The sequence below is a fragment of the Danio rerio genome, chromosome 20 (genome assembly GCF_052040795.2).
Source record: "Danio rerio strain M-AB ecotype USA chromosome 20, GRCz13ab, whole genome shotgun sequence".
Taxonomy (NCBI): Eukaryota; Metazoa; Chordata; class Actinopteri; order Cypriniformes; family Danionidae; genus Danio; species Danio rerio.
This window is the reverse complement of record NC_141040.1, coordinates 32,226,778-32,240,934: the sequence shown is the minus strand read 5'-3', so window position 1 is coordinate 32,240,934 and position 14,157 is coordinate 32,226,778. Positions and strand designations below refer to the sequence as shown.

Here is a 14,157-nt window from a genome sequence, read left to right as displayed (position 1 = left end):
TTCCTGGTCATTGTAATCACAACTCAACATTGCACATCCTATGATTTGACTATTGCAGATTAGCACATTTCGATATCGATGCTAAAGTGATAAATTGTGCAGCCTTCATCTTCCTAATAAATCTTAAAAGCATTTTCAAACAAGATAAAACTGTTTTTTAAATTGTCATTTTTTTTTTAAATATGGTCATTTAAAATTTAAAAACATTTTTGGCCATTATCCTTTGAACCGCAAGGTTTTAGCCGTTTTTAATCATATAAAATCTTATACATTTAGTATAATTACATATTAATGTTTAAATGCATCTTTTTTCAGAAATGTTGTTTAAAACATTATTCACTTTATGTAAATTTGATAGTTTTTTTTTTGATAAATATAAATAAAAGGAAAATGTAGCAAAATTTAGAACGCTAACGTACCTTTAACAGCCTTAAAAATGCTTTTGCTTTGTAAACCCCAGCAATGCATTCTCTTTGCGGAAGCCGAAGACTTGTCAAGCCATGTCTCTTTTGATACTGTGTCTCTCCAAGCAAACCCCTTGTATGTTTTGGCCAACTTTTTCTAATTTATTATGTTCACTAGCTGAACTCCAACTCTGGGTTCATTCTAGCATATTCCGGGCATCCTTCCTAAGTCTCAAACTAAATCATCTCATTCTCAACACTCCGCTAACCCAGAGTTATATTCTCAATAGTGTATTGCCATTTTAGATGCTCCTATTTGTTACTCACAGCTGCAGAGGAGCTTTGGATTTGTGATCTAATGTTACTTCAGTCTGGAACAAAGTCCTAATCAAAGGCGTTTAATGTCAAGGCTAACGCTAGCTTCATACGCTCCAGATGTGATTTTGGGAGGCCGTCCAGTGTAGTGGAGGCTTCAGTCTGGGTGGTGCAGGAGAGTGGGAGGTCATCTGGGAAATGTCTCTGCATACAGCTACACTAATGAGGGTGTGTTAAGAGGGACATGCTTCAAAACTAGTAATGCAGTTTTAATGAGAAGATTTAAGTGAAATAGACTCACTGGTTACATATCTTGCAAGATTTTCCATTTTCTTGTGGAACTCTTTTTCAGCTGTTATTGATGTAAGATGCTGATTTATGTAGGATGCCCACTAAAATGTCAATCTGTGATGATAAGAGCTTAATTATATATTATAATGATCTTGTCGAGGATATTAAGGACAATCGTGTGATGACATATTAAAAGACTCTAGATCTTTCAGTCCTCAAAGTACTCATTAAATGTAAATTCAGATTTTATACTTCTAGCATACTTATTAGGCGTGTGACAAGATGTCATTGGACGAGATTAAATCATGATGAGATTTCTCGTTGAGGTGAAAAGTCGTGTAAATTGCTTGGCCGAGTGTGACGTTGGCGTTCAACATAGGCTACAACTGCAGCCACATACATTATGGCTCGTAACCATGGAATATGATGGAATATCACTTCAAAAATGCTTAAAGTCATAATCATCATAAACACAAATGGAATTAAGACATGTGGAGTATTCCTATTTTAGTCGCATTATTGAAGTGCTGTACAGACATGTAAACACTGCAGTCAAACTATTACCGTCATGTACAGGTGGACGTTTAGTCTGCATTTTCAACAGGATAAGCCATACACACATGGTTGTTTGACTCTGTGCACCTTCTGAGTGAGTAAAGGACCACAGACACACATAGACAGACACACTTAACTTTTGGAGACTCGAGACACCCGCCTTCATCATCGCGGAACACGTTTATGCTGTCCGGGAAACGCAGTTTTTTTTTTTTTGCAAGCGATATCAAATTACATTTAAACCACTCTCTCCTATAATTTATTAATTCATATTCGCATGATCCCATCTAGTAGCATAGAGTGAGTTACAGGGGCATAAATGAAATCTTGCTGAACGAAAGCAAAACTAATTTTTTTAATAAATTAAATGAAAAACAGTCATGTAGTTTTTGGTAAGTGCAATTTTGTGGAAAGGAGTTTGATTTCCCATGTGAAACTGTACAGGGGAGAAGCCTGTCAGTAATTTAAAGCTAAATATAGTGTTTGCATGTCCTTTATGGCATAAATTCTTTAAAATAGATACCATTCATTTTATATTTCTTACAAAAGCACCCCAAATTGTTTTGCGTTTATGATTAATTTTTCAGTTGAATAAAAAAATCTATTTTTCATTCATATATTAGCAAATATTTTACTAATATTTAAAATGATAGAAAAGCTTTTCCATTCACATTGGCTATTTGCAAAATATTTAGCAGTTTTTGCATGCCCTTAACTCCATAGAATTAATTAAAATAGAAGTAAAATAACATTAATTACAAGTTGATTTAAAAAAACACCCAAATTCTTTAGCAATTTTTTATTTCAGTTGAATAAAAGATGATTTCTTAAAAATAATGTAAAAATCTTACCTCGTCTCGTGGAGTAAACGTCTCGTCACACCCCTAATACTTATACTTACACTAACATTGTATACTATAGCTACTATTATAAACTAATTAGCTTTTTATATATGTTTTTACTGAAAATAAATAATATTTTAGTTTTATCACAGCAAGAAGGTCATTGTTTCGATTCCCCACTGGGTCAGTTGGCATTTCTGTGTGGAGTTTGCATGTTCTCCCCGTATTCGCGCAAGTTTCATCCGGGTGCGCCAGTTTCCCCCACAGTCCAAAGACATGCGGTACAGGTGAATTGAATAAACTAAATTGACTGTAGTGTATGAGTGAATGAGTGTGTATGGGCTACGCTAATAACGTCGTACACCCTCAATTTCCTGTTTGGTTCTCTTGAAATTCTAGAAACATCTAGTAAGATGCTTTAATATTTTGGGTGTTTTATTAGTGTGTTTTATCACTTTGTGTGAACCTTAAAAACATGATAAAACAGTGCTGCTGCTTGTTCACACGATCATGACCAGAAGATCACAAGGTGGACTGTGACATGATAAAATCTCTACTGCTTTGGTACTCCGTCACGTTCATCTCTCATCAGCAATTGCTTCAGTGATCTTGTTTTGCCAAACTCCACTTTATATTATCATAATAATAAGGGCGTACTCTCACTAGGCACGGTTGCCTTGAACCGTGCCAAAGCGCGGTTGTCCCCCCTCCCCTCTCCTCTGACGGCCTGCACTCACATTGCATCTTTACATTCTAAGCCCGAGCAAGCTTATGTCATCGATGATGCGACTGCTCTGTTTTACAGGAAGTGAAGCGCTCTGACTCAGCACTGTGGACATTGCTTTAGTTATATTGTTTTTGTCGTTTGGGATGCAGTGACAAATAATCAAATATTTTGCTGAACATATCCACAACTTTTGACGCTCATAAATTATCATAAAAGCCCTCGTGCTGCATTTATTTGGAGGTTTGCTGAAGGTGCAGCGAGGGGTTTGCATCTTGAAACAGTCTCTTAAAAGTGAAGTCGCGCCTTTAGTTTCGGGCTCAGGTGCACTTTGCCTTCACACTATAGGCATACCACACCTGAGACCAACCGAACCGCACTCTGGCACACCTCTTGCAACTAAACTGGACCTGAGCCCAATTCGGAGCATTCACACTATTCAAAAAAACTGGGAAATGCGCCTGGGCACAGTTCAGATAACCTAGTGTGAGTAAGCCTAAAGTCTAGAACACTTTGGCTCATTCATTAAGATTAGATTAGATTAGATTAGATTCAACTTTATTGTCATTACACATGTACAAGTACAATGCAACGAAATGCAGTTTAGGTCTAACCAGCAGTGCAATAGCAGCAAGTGCAGGATACAGGAATAAGTTATAAAGTGCAGTTATAGAAAACTATGGTGATATTTACAGATGGATGTACTATGAACATTATATACAGGTTGGATAAGCTATGAACAGATTTACAATATATGAATATATGTGCAGGTTGCTATTAATAATCAGTAGTGTGCAGATAGATAAACATGATTACAAGTGTATATGTAACAATATATGAATATATGTACAGGTTGCTATTAATAATCAGTAGTATGCAGATAAATAAGCATGATTACAAGTGTATATGTATAGTGGGTGTGTACATAATTACAAATGCCCATATGCAGTGGGTACGTACAATTCAATAAGTAAACAGCTCAATGTGGTGCAGTGAATGTGCAAATTATAAATGTGCAAATGTTAAACAGTGCAGTTATTGCGAGGAGTTTAAGTTAGAGGAGAGTGGGGGGTGTATTGGGGGGGCAAAAGAGTCCGTGTGGGGCAGAGTTCAGGAGGGAGACAGCTCTGGGGAAAAAGCTGTTCCTCAGTCTGCTGGTTTTTGTCCTGGGGAGCCTGAAGCGCCTGCCGGAGGGCAGGAGAGAAAACTGTCTGTGAGCAGGGTGAAAGGTGTCCTTCAGAATACTGCGTGCTCGGCGCAAACAGTGTTTCTTCTGGATGTCCTCTATGGCTGGCAGTGTGGTCCCTGTGATGCGTTGGGCAGTTTTCACCACCCGCTGCAGTGCCTTACGCTCAGCAACAGAGCAGCTTCCATACCAGACTGTGACACAGTTTGTCAGAATGCTCTCTATTGTGCAGCATGAATTCTGCAGAGGATGTAAAGAAGATGATAACTTCCATGATTCCACACTCAGTCACAGCATCATAAATCGATGTGTTTATTTTGTGAATATGTTAATTATTGTGCTTTACAATTAAATATTGTGCATTTAATCACAAAGATGCTTTTATTTTCTCCTCTTTCTTTCCTCTCTAAATGAACAGTGACCAGACACCATTACACTGAACAGTTTTCACTTGTTTTTGTTAAATGTTAACTGCTTTTTTCCTCTGTTGCTGTTTGCTTGATGGTCTAAGATGCCAGTTTTTTAAAAGATTAGTATTTCAGTGTATTACCTTAATCTATTTAATTCAGTCTCTATAAGTTTGTTTTATAGTTTTTTATTTTAATTTTTTATGATATTTTCTGAAATTAAATTATAGCTTTGTGTTAATTTACTGTCCCGCAGGAGTACATGGTGTACCGCAAGCACACATACATGAGACTGGATGGCTCGTCCAAGATTTCGGAGCGGCGGGACATGGTGGCTGACTTCCAGAGCCGGTGAGTTTTCAGCTAGTTTTCATCCCCCGGACTGAAAAGGGAGACATGCGCGCCTGTAAACGCCCAGCTCTTTTTAAACCTAATTGGAGCTTGTTTTTCCAAAATGTCACCAAGTGTAAATTCCTCCTCCCTGGTGGTGCTGTCAGGGGCTTTTGCTCTCCCCTTCCTCACAGGGGTCTGGTTTGCATTAGCTCAGCTCTGGTTTTTATTTCGGAGGGGAGTGTGCTGTGTATTTAAACGTCTCTTGTTGTAAATTCTGGGTGGTTGGACAGGCCTCTTGAAGAGCACGATCTGCCGTCGCTTTATTTGCTTTCTCTCACTGTTCTGGTGTCCCCTCCCTCGCAGGACGGATATCTTCGTCTTCCTCCTCAGTACCCGAGCCGGAGGCCTGGGGATCAACCTGACAGCTGCAGACACGGTGAGGCCTGAAGCCCATCAGCAGATCGCCTCTCTCCACCCAAACCTGAGGCCATGAGAACAGAGTCTAAAATTGAAGACATTTAGCACTCATGTCATCATAGCTGCTGAACTCATTGACCTTAGTGTGAATTCTTTAAAGCCAAATGATCAGCATGAAAAGCAACACAGTATACTGGTTCGGGTTTATTTGAAGTAACAAAAAGGCAGGACGAAAACAACAATGAATTATAGTGCAGCAGTGTCTGTGAGCCATTAAATGAAAAACATAGAATCTTTTGTGTTGATTCAGAATTACGGTTAACATATGAAGTAAAAAAAATATATTTATATATATATCTGAACATAAAATTTGGAAAATACATTTTCAAGTCTCAGAACAATAAGTGTAGTGCAGCTTTAAAAGTTTTTCTCCTGTACGTTTAAATGTTTCCTGTTAATTGTTTTCTGAGCAGAAATAATGACTCATGCACATTTTTACTATGATTTACTGTGGATACCCATTAGATGTCATTCATTATAACAAGTAGTGAATATACTGAAAATAAAAAACAGAACTTTTTTTTTCAAATTGGATATAAAATGTTTTCCAAAACATGTTCTTAAACTGAAAACAAAAACCAAATAAAAAGCCATAAATCAACATCTGTTTTCCAAGTTTGAGGTTGCTTTCTCAGTAAATGAGTTTTCAGTAACATCTAGTTTGGGCGCCGGACCAAACATATTAGCTGGATTAAATTTCGATTCCATTCATTTTAAAAGTGCAAACAAATTTCAAACGTGTGTTACCCATGACTAGGGCCAAAACTTAAGAGTTTAATGCCTTTTTGACGAAGTAGAGATGATATTAAACAAGCAAAATGTCTATATTTATATTCATTCATTCATTTTCCTTCAGCTTAGTCTCTTATTTAACAGGAGTCGCCACAGCGCAATGAACCACCATCTATTCCAGCATATGTTTTAAGCAGCGAATGCACTTTCAGCTGCAACCCAGTTCTAGGAAACACCCATACACTCTCACATTCATGCTCAAGCACTACAGCTGATTTTGTTTTGACCAATTCACCAGTTGAAGTCAGAATTATTAGCCCCCATGTTTATTTAGCCCCATTTTCTGTTTAACAGAGAGATTTTTTTCAACACATTTCTAAACATAATAGTTTTAATAACTCATTTCTAATAACTGATTTATTTTATCTTTGCCATGATGACAGTACATAATATTTTACTAGAAATTTTTAATACACTTCTATACAGCTTAAAGTGACATTTAAAGGCTTAACTAGGCTAATTAGGTTAACTAATATATATAAAACATAATACTTATGTAATGTTACTAACCAGGCCAATAATTATCAAATTCACAGATTATGTTATTCTTAACAGTGTCAGTCCAGTACCTTGATCTTCTAGCTTACGATATAAAAAAACTTTGATTTAGACTATCAGAATAGAGCTTACCAGATCCAGAAAGTGCTTTACACTTTTGTAATTAATATGCATCAGATGGTCTGTGGAATCACCTGTGAGGAAACCATTTTTTATATATATGTGCAAGAACAACAAATGAATAGCCATTTATAATGATGTGTTCATCGAGGAAGTCCTGAAATAGTTCTAATGTAGCCGTTTCATCTCTCTCAAGGTGATCTTCTATGACAGCGACTGGAATCCTACTGTTGACCAGCAGGCCATGGATCGAGCTCACAGACTCGGACAAACCAAGCAGGTCACAGTCTATCGGCTCATTTGCAAAGGAACCATTGAGGAACGCATCCTACAGAGAGCCAAAGAAAAGAGTGAGGTTAGTGCACACTGCCTAGTCTAGTACCTTGACTGGGCCAAAATGTTACACAGAATGTAATGTAACACCTTTTCGATTGATGTGCGCTAATTATCCCTTGTCTCCTGATAGCTTACAACACCCCGTTTAAGTTACAAGAGCTATGTTTATCTAAATGTCAAACCTAAGAAGTTTGCGGTGACAAGGGGTTAAAGGAATATTTAGTCCATGCAATTACAACTTATTATACTGTAATTGCATATATGCTGTAAACATTCAGGCTGTCTATATCAACACATGGTTATAGTCCGTATATGTTTCCAAGAGTTGAGTCTTCTCCTCTTTCGGCTAGAAGTGATTTGATTTATTTTTTCTCTGTCTCAATAATCACTCTCTGCTGCGGGATCTGCACTTTAGATTCAGAGGATGGTGATATCAGGAGGAAATTTCAAACCCGATACCTTGAAGCCCAAAGAGGTGGTCAGCTTGCTGCTGGATGATGAGGAGCTTGAGAAGAAATGTGAGTTACCGCTTGGTTTATGGTTGTAAAAGAATGTATTAGATCTGGATTTGGGTAATGAGTGAATTGTTTGAGTCTGATTGAATGGTGCACTTGTGTTTGTGGGCAGTGCGTTTGCGGCAAGAAGAGAAAAGGCAGCTGGAGGAAAGCAGTAAGGTGAAAGAGAGGAAGAGGAAAAGAGAGAAATATGCAGAAAGGGTAAGAACTCTTATAGGGATGTACTGTAAATCTACTTTGTGTTCAGAAGAATATAGGAATATACAGTTAAAGTCAGAATTATTAGCCATCCTGTTTATTTTTTCCCCAATTTCTGTTTAACAAAGATAAATATTTTTCAACACATTTCTAAACATAATGTTTTTAATAACTCGTTTCTAATAACTGATTTATTTTTAATCTTTGCCATAATGATTAAAGTAAATAGTAAATAATATTTGACTAGATATTTTTCAAGACACTTCTATACCGCTTAAAGTGACATTTAAAGGCTTGACTAGGTTAACTAGGCATGATAAGGTAATTGGGCAAGTTAATGTACAATGATAATTTGCTCTGTAGACAAAAATAAAATAGCTTAAAGGGGCTAATAATTTTGACCTTAAAATGGTGTTTAATAAATTAAGAACTGCTTTTCCCCAGAAGAAATAAGAAATAATTTTCAGACATACTGTGAAAATTTCTTTGCTCTGTTAAATATTTGGAAAAAAATTAATATTTTAATATTTGAAAAATATATTAAAATATTAATAATTCTAATAATTCTGACTTCAACTGTATAAAGAATATAGCAGTTTTCTATAAATCAATGTTTTTTAGTTGTTAAACGTCTTTAAACATGTACATTACATTAATATTAGTAAATGCATTAGACAACACGACTAACAATATTTTTAGGGCATTTATTTATGATAGTTATATTCATGTAATTTTGTTCATGTTCACAGTGACTTTACAGTTAAAACGTTTTGGTTTTACAGTTTATTATAGTAAATGTTGGAATTAGATTAATGTTATTGAAAGTTATAGAAGTATTGTTTATTATTAGTTAATGTTAGCTAATCTAAACTAAAGTTTACAAATAAATGTAATCACTTTTTACTTGAACTTTTAAATCCACAATCACCCATTCTTCTTGTACACTACCTGACAAAGTCTTGTCGCATATCCAAGTTTTAAGACCAACAAATGATATGATAGGCAAAGCACTCTAGATTACGCTTATTTTACCATAATAAAATATGATTGTGTCTTGATTTTTTAATTTATTTAATTAGGACAGTAAGGTTTGACTTTGCTTAGACAAATCTTGTCACTTAACAGAAATAATGTACAGTATAGAATATAAAGTCATGGTGCGGTGGAAATCATATTGTGTATGACTCCCATGAGCTTGGATCCATACATCTCTGCAATGTCTCAAATAACTTAATAAAGTCATCTGAAATGGCAAGAAAGCGGTCTTGCAGGACTCCTGAAGTTCATCAAGATTCTTTGTATTCATCTTCAATGTCTCCTTCTTCATCTTACCCCAAACATGCTCAATAATGTTTACCTCTGGTGACTGGGCTGGCCAATCCTGGGCAACCTTGACCTTTTTTGCTTTAGGGAACTTTGATGTGAAGCTGAAGTATGAGAAGGAGTGCTATCCTGCTGAAGAATTTGCCCTCCCCTGTGGTTTTTAATGTAATGGGCAGCTCATATGCCAAGCTGTTGATGTTGCCATCCACTCTGCAGATCTCTCGCACGCCCCATACTAAATCTAACCCCAAATCATGATTTTTCCTTCAACAAACTTGACTGATTTCTGAGATTCTTGGGTCCATGCAGGTTCCAATAGGTCTTCTGCAGCATTTGTGATGACTGGTGATGCAGTTCAACAGATGATTCATCTGAAAAATTTACTTTCTGCCACTTTTACAAATGATCAACGAGAAGTCAAGATAATATTTGTTACTCTTACAGCTTGAATCGACAACAAGACTTTTGTCAGGTAGTGTACACGGAGCTGTGGTAGTCTAACTGAGTGCACATTATACAAGATCAGATATTTATCAGTGATGACCATCCTCCCATCAGAAATGACAATTATGTGGTTTGTATGGTGGTTAAAAGTGTTACCAGTAACACCAGCATATATGACTGATATTCCGAAACAATCTTTGAGAGTTTAGGGCCATTGCATGATTTAATGGCTTGAAACTATAAAAATGGTTCGTCAGTGATCCCCCTGAAACCCCCCGGTGGAAACTGCAATTATGTGGTTTGTACAGTGGTTAAACATGCTATTGGTAACACCAGTAAATATGACTGTAGCATATATCGCTGAAATCCTGAAATTATCTTTGACAGATTTACAGCCATTCCATGATTTAATGGCTTGAAACTATAAAAAAGGTTGATTTACTCTGTTTATAAGTCTGTCGCCTACTTTCTCTCTCTTTTTTTTTGTCCTTGGCTGATCACATGCCTGAAAAAAGTGTATAAATAAAACGCTGCTGTATATTCTTTGCCACAAACTATTTTTGTTATAAATGCAAAGATTTTTCTTTGGAGTACAGTATAGAACTTGGCAAAATATGTTGCAATGAACACTCTCCTTGCATTGTCCTTGATGTGTCCTTGCATCTTGCTCTTTTTGAAGAAGAGGAAGGAGGACGACCCAGAGTCGAAGAGGAAGAAGGAAGGTGTGAATATGGTCATCCCTTATGTCCCGTCTGCAGACAACTCTAACCTTTCGGCAGATGGAGAAGACTCCTTTATCAGTGTGGACATGGACTCTGCCATACCTAGTCCTTTCAGTGAGGTAAACACCAAAACTAGATCCAAAAACACTTCCTGGACTAACTACGTGGTCCTCATAATACTTACCAAATTACAGATGACATGCTGTCAGGGTGAATTATGGACAGTGCTGGACTTTGTCTTGTTAATGAGTTCACAAAACAAGCATGTGAGAACCGTCCTATGGAACAAAACGAATACCAAATGTATTTGAGATAAAACAGTTGTTGAATAGCACTGATATTTCAACTAAAATATTTCACACATATTTACATGCTTAAATCAAATACTTTGTTCACCTTTCGGAATTCACTTTCAAAATATTCAGTTCTGTTAAAAAAAATATATATATGTAAATTATTTAAAAGGCAAGTTCATTGGTACAAATTCGGCTGTTAACATTCAACATTATATCCAGGAACTGCAGGGAAAACAATAGTGTACCGATAAACAAATTCCAGCTGCTGTTTTACCAAACAGGTCAAGATGGACCAATTTAAGATTTTAAACCAGTAAATGTGTGGAAAAGAAGCTAATAAAGGTACAAAAGTAGCATATAATTTTCTCAAGAGGTGATCCAATGGCATCTGTGGTCTTTAGCATCATTGTTAAATGTGTTCAGTTTGTGCTATTCAAGCTTTTTATTTCAAATACTCTTGGCATTCATTTGGTTCCATACTGTGCCATGATGCTTTGTGTGGATTATTGGAGTATTGTCCATTAAACTAAACAAGATAAATTCAGTAGTGTTTTTAAAAAGTGGGATAAATTAGGTGGCATTATTCGTCTCACAGTTCATCCATCTTATGTCAAAAGGTGACTAATTAAAATTACAGCTTAATTTCAGCAAAACAAAAGAAAGCAAGTCTTTCTTCAATTTATGTGTTGAATTTTACAAAATTGAAAATATTGTGAAGGAACAAAAAACAAGCTTGACTACAAATATGTTTGTGATATTAATGTCACTTTATTTTCAGGACTGATTAAAATAAAGCGCAAAGCCTAACGTATAATGAAAAACTATATCAAAAGTCAATTAAATTATATATTCACAAACCTGTTTTAAATCCAAAAAAGTGTGTTCAGCAGCTCATATACTGTACAAATTATGTACAGTTAAGGTCAGAATTATTAACTTCCCTGAATTATTAGCCCCACTGTTTATTCTTTTCCCCAATTTCTCTTAACAGAGAGCAGATTTTTTTAATACATTTTTAAACATAATAGTTTTAATAACGCATTTCTAATAACTGATTTATTTTTATCTTTGCCATGATGACAGTAACTAATATTTGACTAGATATTTTTCAAGACACTTCTTTTCACAGCTTAAAAGTGACATTTAAAGACTTCACTAAGTTAATTAGGTTAGGATAATTAGTCAAGTTTGTTGTATTTAAATTGTATAACGATGATTTGTTCTGTAGACTATCAAAAAAATTAATAAATAAAATAGCTTAAAGGGACTAATAATTTTGACCTTAAAATGTTTTTTAAAAGCATAAAAATTGCTTTTATTCTTGCCGAAATATAACTTTCTCCAGAAGAAAAAAGATTATCAGACATACTGTGAAAATTTCCTTGCACTGTTAAACATCATTTGGGAAAATATTTAAAAAATAAAAAAATAAATCAAAGGGGCTCTAATATTTCTGACTTCAACTGTATATTAATATATATATATATATATATATATATATATATATATATATATATATATATATATATATATATATATATATTAATATACAACTGTATATAATATTATTAACATAATGTATTAAGTCATATTTGAGAAGTACATTTTATTATACAGAAGTAATTCTTGTCATGATTTCTTTAAGTTACACGATAATTTCACAGATTGTATTAAAGGTCTTGGCATTTCTTTGTTAATGTGACTATTTGTAAAAGAAATGCTTCAATGCTTGTGACATTGTGTCTGCTAATTATTTTGATTGGCGAAATTTTGATGCGTCATTAAACAATACACTTATGTCATGGTGATCCACCACACATAATACTGATTTCACAATGCAATGATCTCACTATAACTTAAAGCAAAGCCAAAATAAAGTTAAAATGGTACATAGTCAAGATTAATTGTTAACAAAGGTGGCGTTCATTAAAATACCAATTGAGCTAAAACATTTGTGGTGTAAGTTAATATCCTTGTTAAAGGTCTTTTCTGAAAAACCCAACAAAATCCATCATAATTAGTGAGTTTTGCAAAACACACCATACATCTAAATATTTGATTTCATATTTATACGGTCCATACCAGCGTTCTTCCCTTGTGTCTAATACAGTGTGTCAAAGTTGCCTCTCACTCTTTTTTTCACAATGGTCATGAATTATTTATAGTGCTGCCTTTTTATACAAGACATTTCATGTTAGTTCTTAGGAACCGAAGTTCCCCAAAAGTGCAACCTGTAAATTGAAACACGGTAGCAAATAAATGCTGAGCGAGCTGTTATGCCATTTTCAACGCACTTCCTCTGGTTCACCAGTGATCTGACGGTGCTCTTCCTCCTCCTCATCCATCTTGTGGTCCTGCTGTCTCTCCTCTGTGGTGCTGTCCCTCTGTCCCCGTCTCACCCCCAGAACTATGTGTCTCTGCAGATCTCATTGAGCAGCGAGCTTCAGCCCAGCTCCATTCCTGCAGACGAGAGCAGCAGCGACATGCTGGTAATTGTGGATGAACCTGTATCTTCTGCTCAACAGTCCCGTGCCACCAACTCTCCCGCCTCCATCGCCGGCTCTGTCTCAGATACCATGAATGGTGGGTACCCTCGTCATTTTTGTAATAACATTTGAAAAATTTTTTATATTGCTCTGAAAAAATAGATCACTTGAAAATTATTAATGCTTCTTTTTATTAATGATTTGTTTGTCTATTGTACTTGTTTTGAGTCAAATGGTCATTTGTTTTTATATCTTTTTTTACAAACTACTAATAATGTGTTTTCAAAACCTCACGGTAAATTATTGTCATTGTGTACGTTTACATGGACACCAATAATCCTGATTTTAATACAATTAAGGCAATACTCTGATTAAGAGTTAATCATGTAAACAGCAATTTTTGCTTAATTTAATCCAATTATGGTCATAATCGAACTAAACAGAAATGCAATTAAGACATGTGGAGTATGCCGATATTAGTCCCATTATTGAAGTGCAGTACAGACATGTAAACACTGCATCAAGCTATTACCGTCATGTAGGATTTTTACCGCATTTTGCATATCATCTATACACACACAGCTATTTGACACTATTCTCTGCACCTACCCAGGCATAAAAGGACAACAGACACACACATTGCAAAATTCAGAGTGTTTTTTCCCAATACGGCATACGGTATCAAATTCTATTAGAACTACACTCTTCCAGCAGTTCATACTTGCATCCAATATCTCGCTTGTTACAGGGGGCATGCATGAAATGTTCCTGAATGAAAATGAAAGTGCCAAACTAACTAGTTAAAGTCGACAACTTAAAAATTAAACACCCGAAATTACATGAAACTCCAGAGAAAATGTGGATAGTGTTGACGCAATGACATTAAGAGAATT

The 14,157-nt window shown here is 35.5% G+C and overlaps 1 protein-coding gene across 7 annotated transcripts in view; it reads left to right on the top strand.

Moving 5' to 3' along the window:
• ino80 (INO80 complex ATPase subunit) overlaps nucleotides 1-14,157 on the top strand; it is an 82,872-nt gene that overhangs the window by 60,386 nt on the left and 8,329 nt on the right. For 2 of the 7 annotated variants that reach the window (NM_001045119.1, XM_087297543.1), the window contains exons 28-34: nucleotides 4,981-5,075; nucleotides 5,421-5,493; nucleotides 7,141-7,299; nucleotides 7,696-7,798; nucleotides 7,908-7,996; nucleotides 10,440-10,601; nucleotides 13,202-13,361. In NM_001045119.1, coding sequence (NP_001038584.1) covers nucleotides 4,981-5,075; nucleotides 5,421-5,493; nucleotides 7,141-7,299; nucleotides 7,696-7,798; nucleotides 7,908-7,996; nucleotides 10,440-10,601; nucleotides 13,202-13,361 — 841 coding nt within the window. Of the gene's footprint in view, nucleotides 1-4,980; nucleotides 5,076-5,420; nucleotides 5,494-7,140; nucleotides 7,300-7,695; nucleotides 7,799-7,907; nucleotides 7,997-10,439; nucleotides 10,602-13,183; nucleotides 13,362-14,157 lie in introns of all 7 variants that reach the window. The other 5 variants (XM_087297544.1, XM_087297542.1, XM_087297541.1 and 2 more) reach the window with 3 other exon arrangements.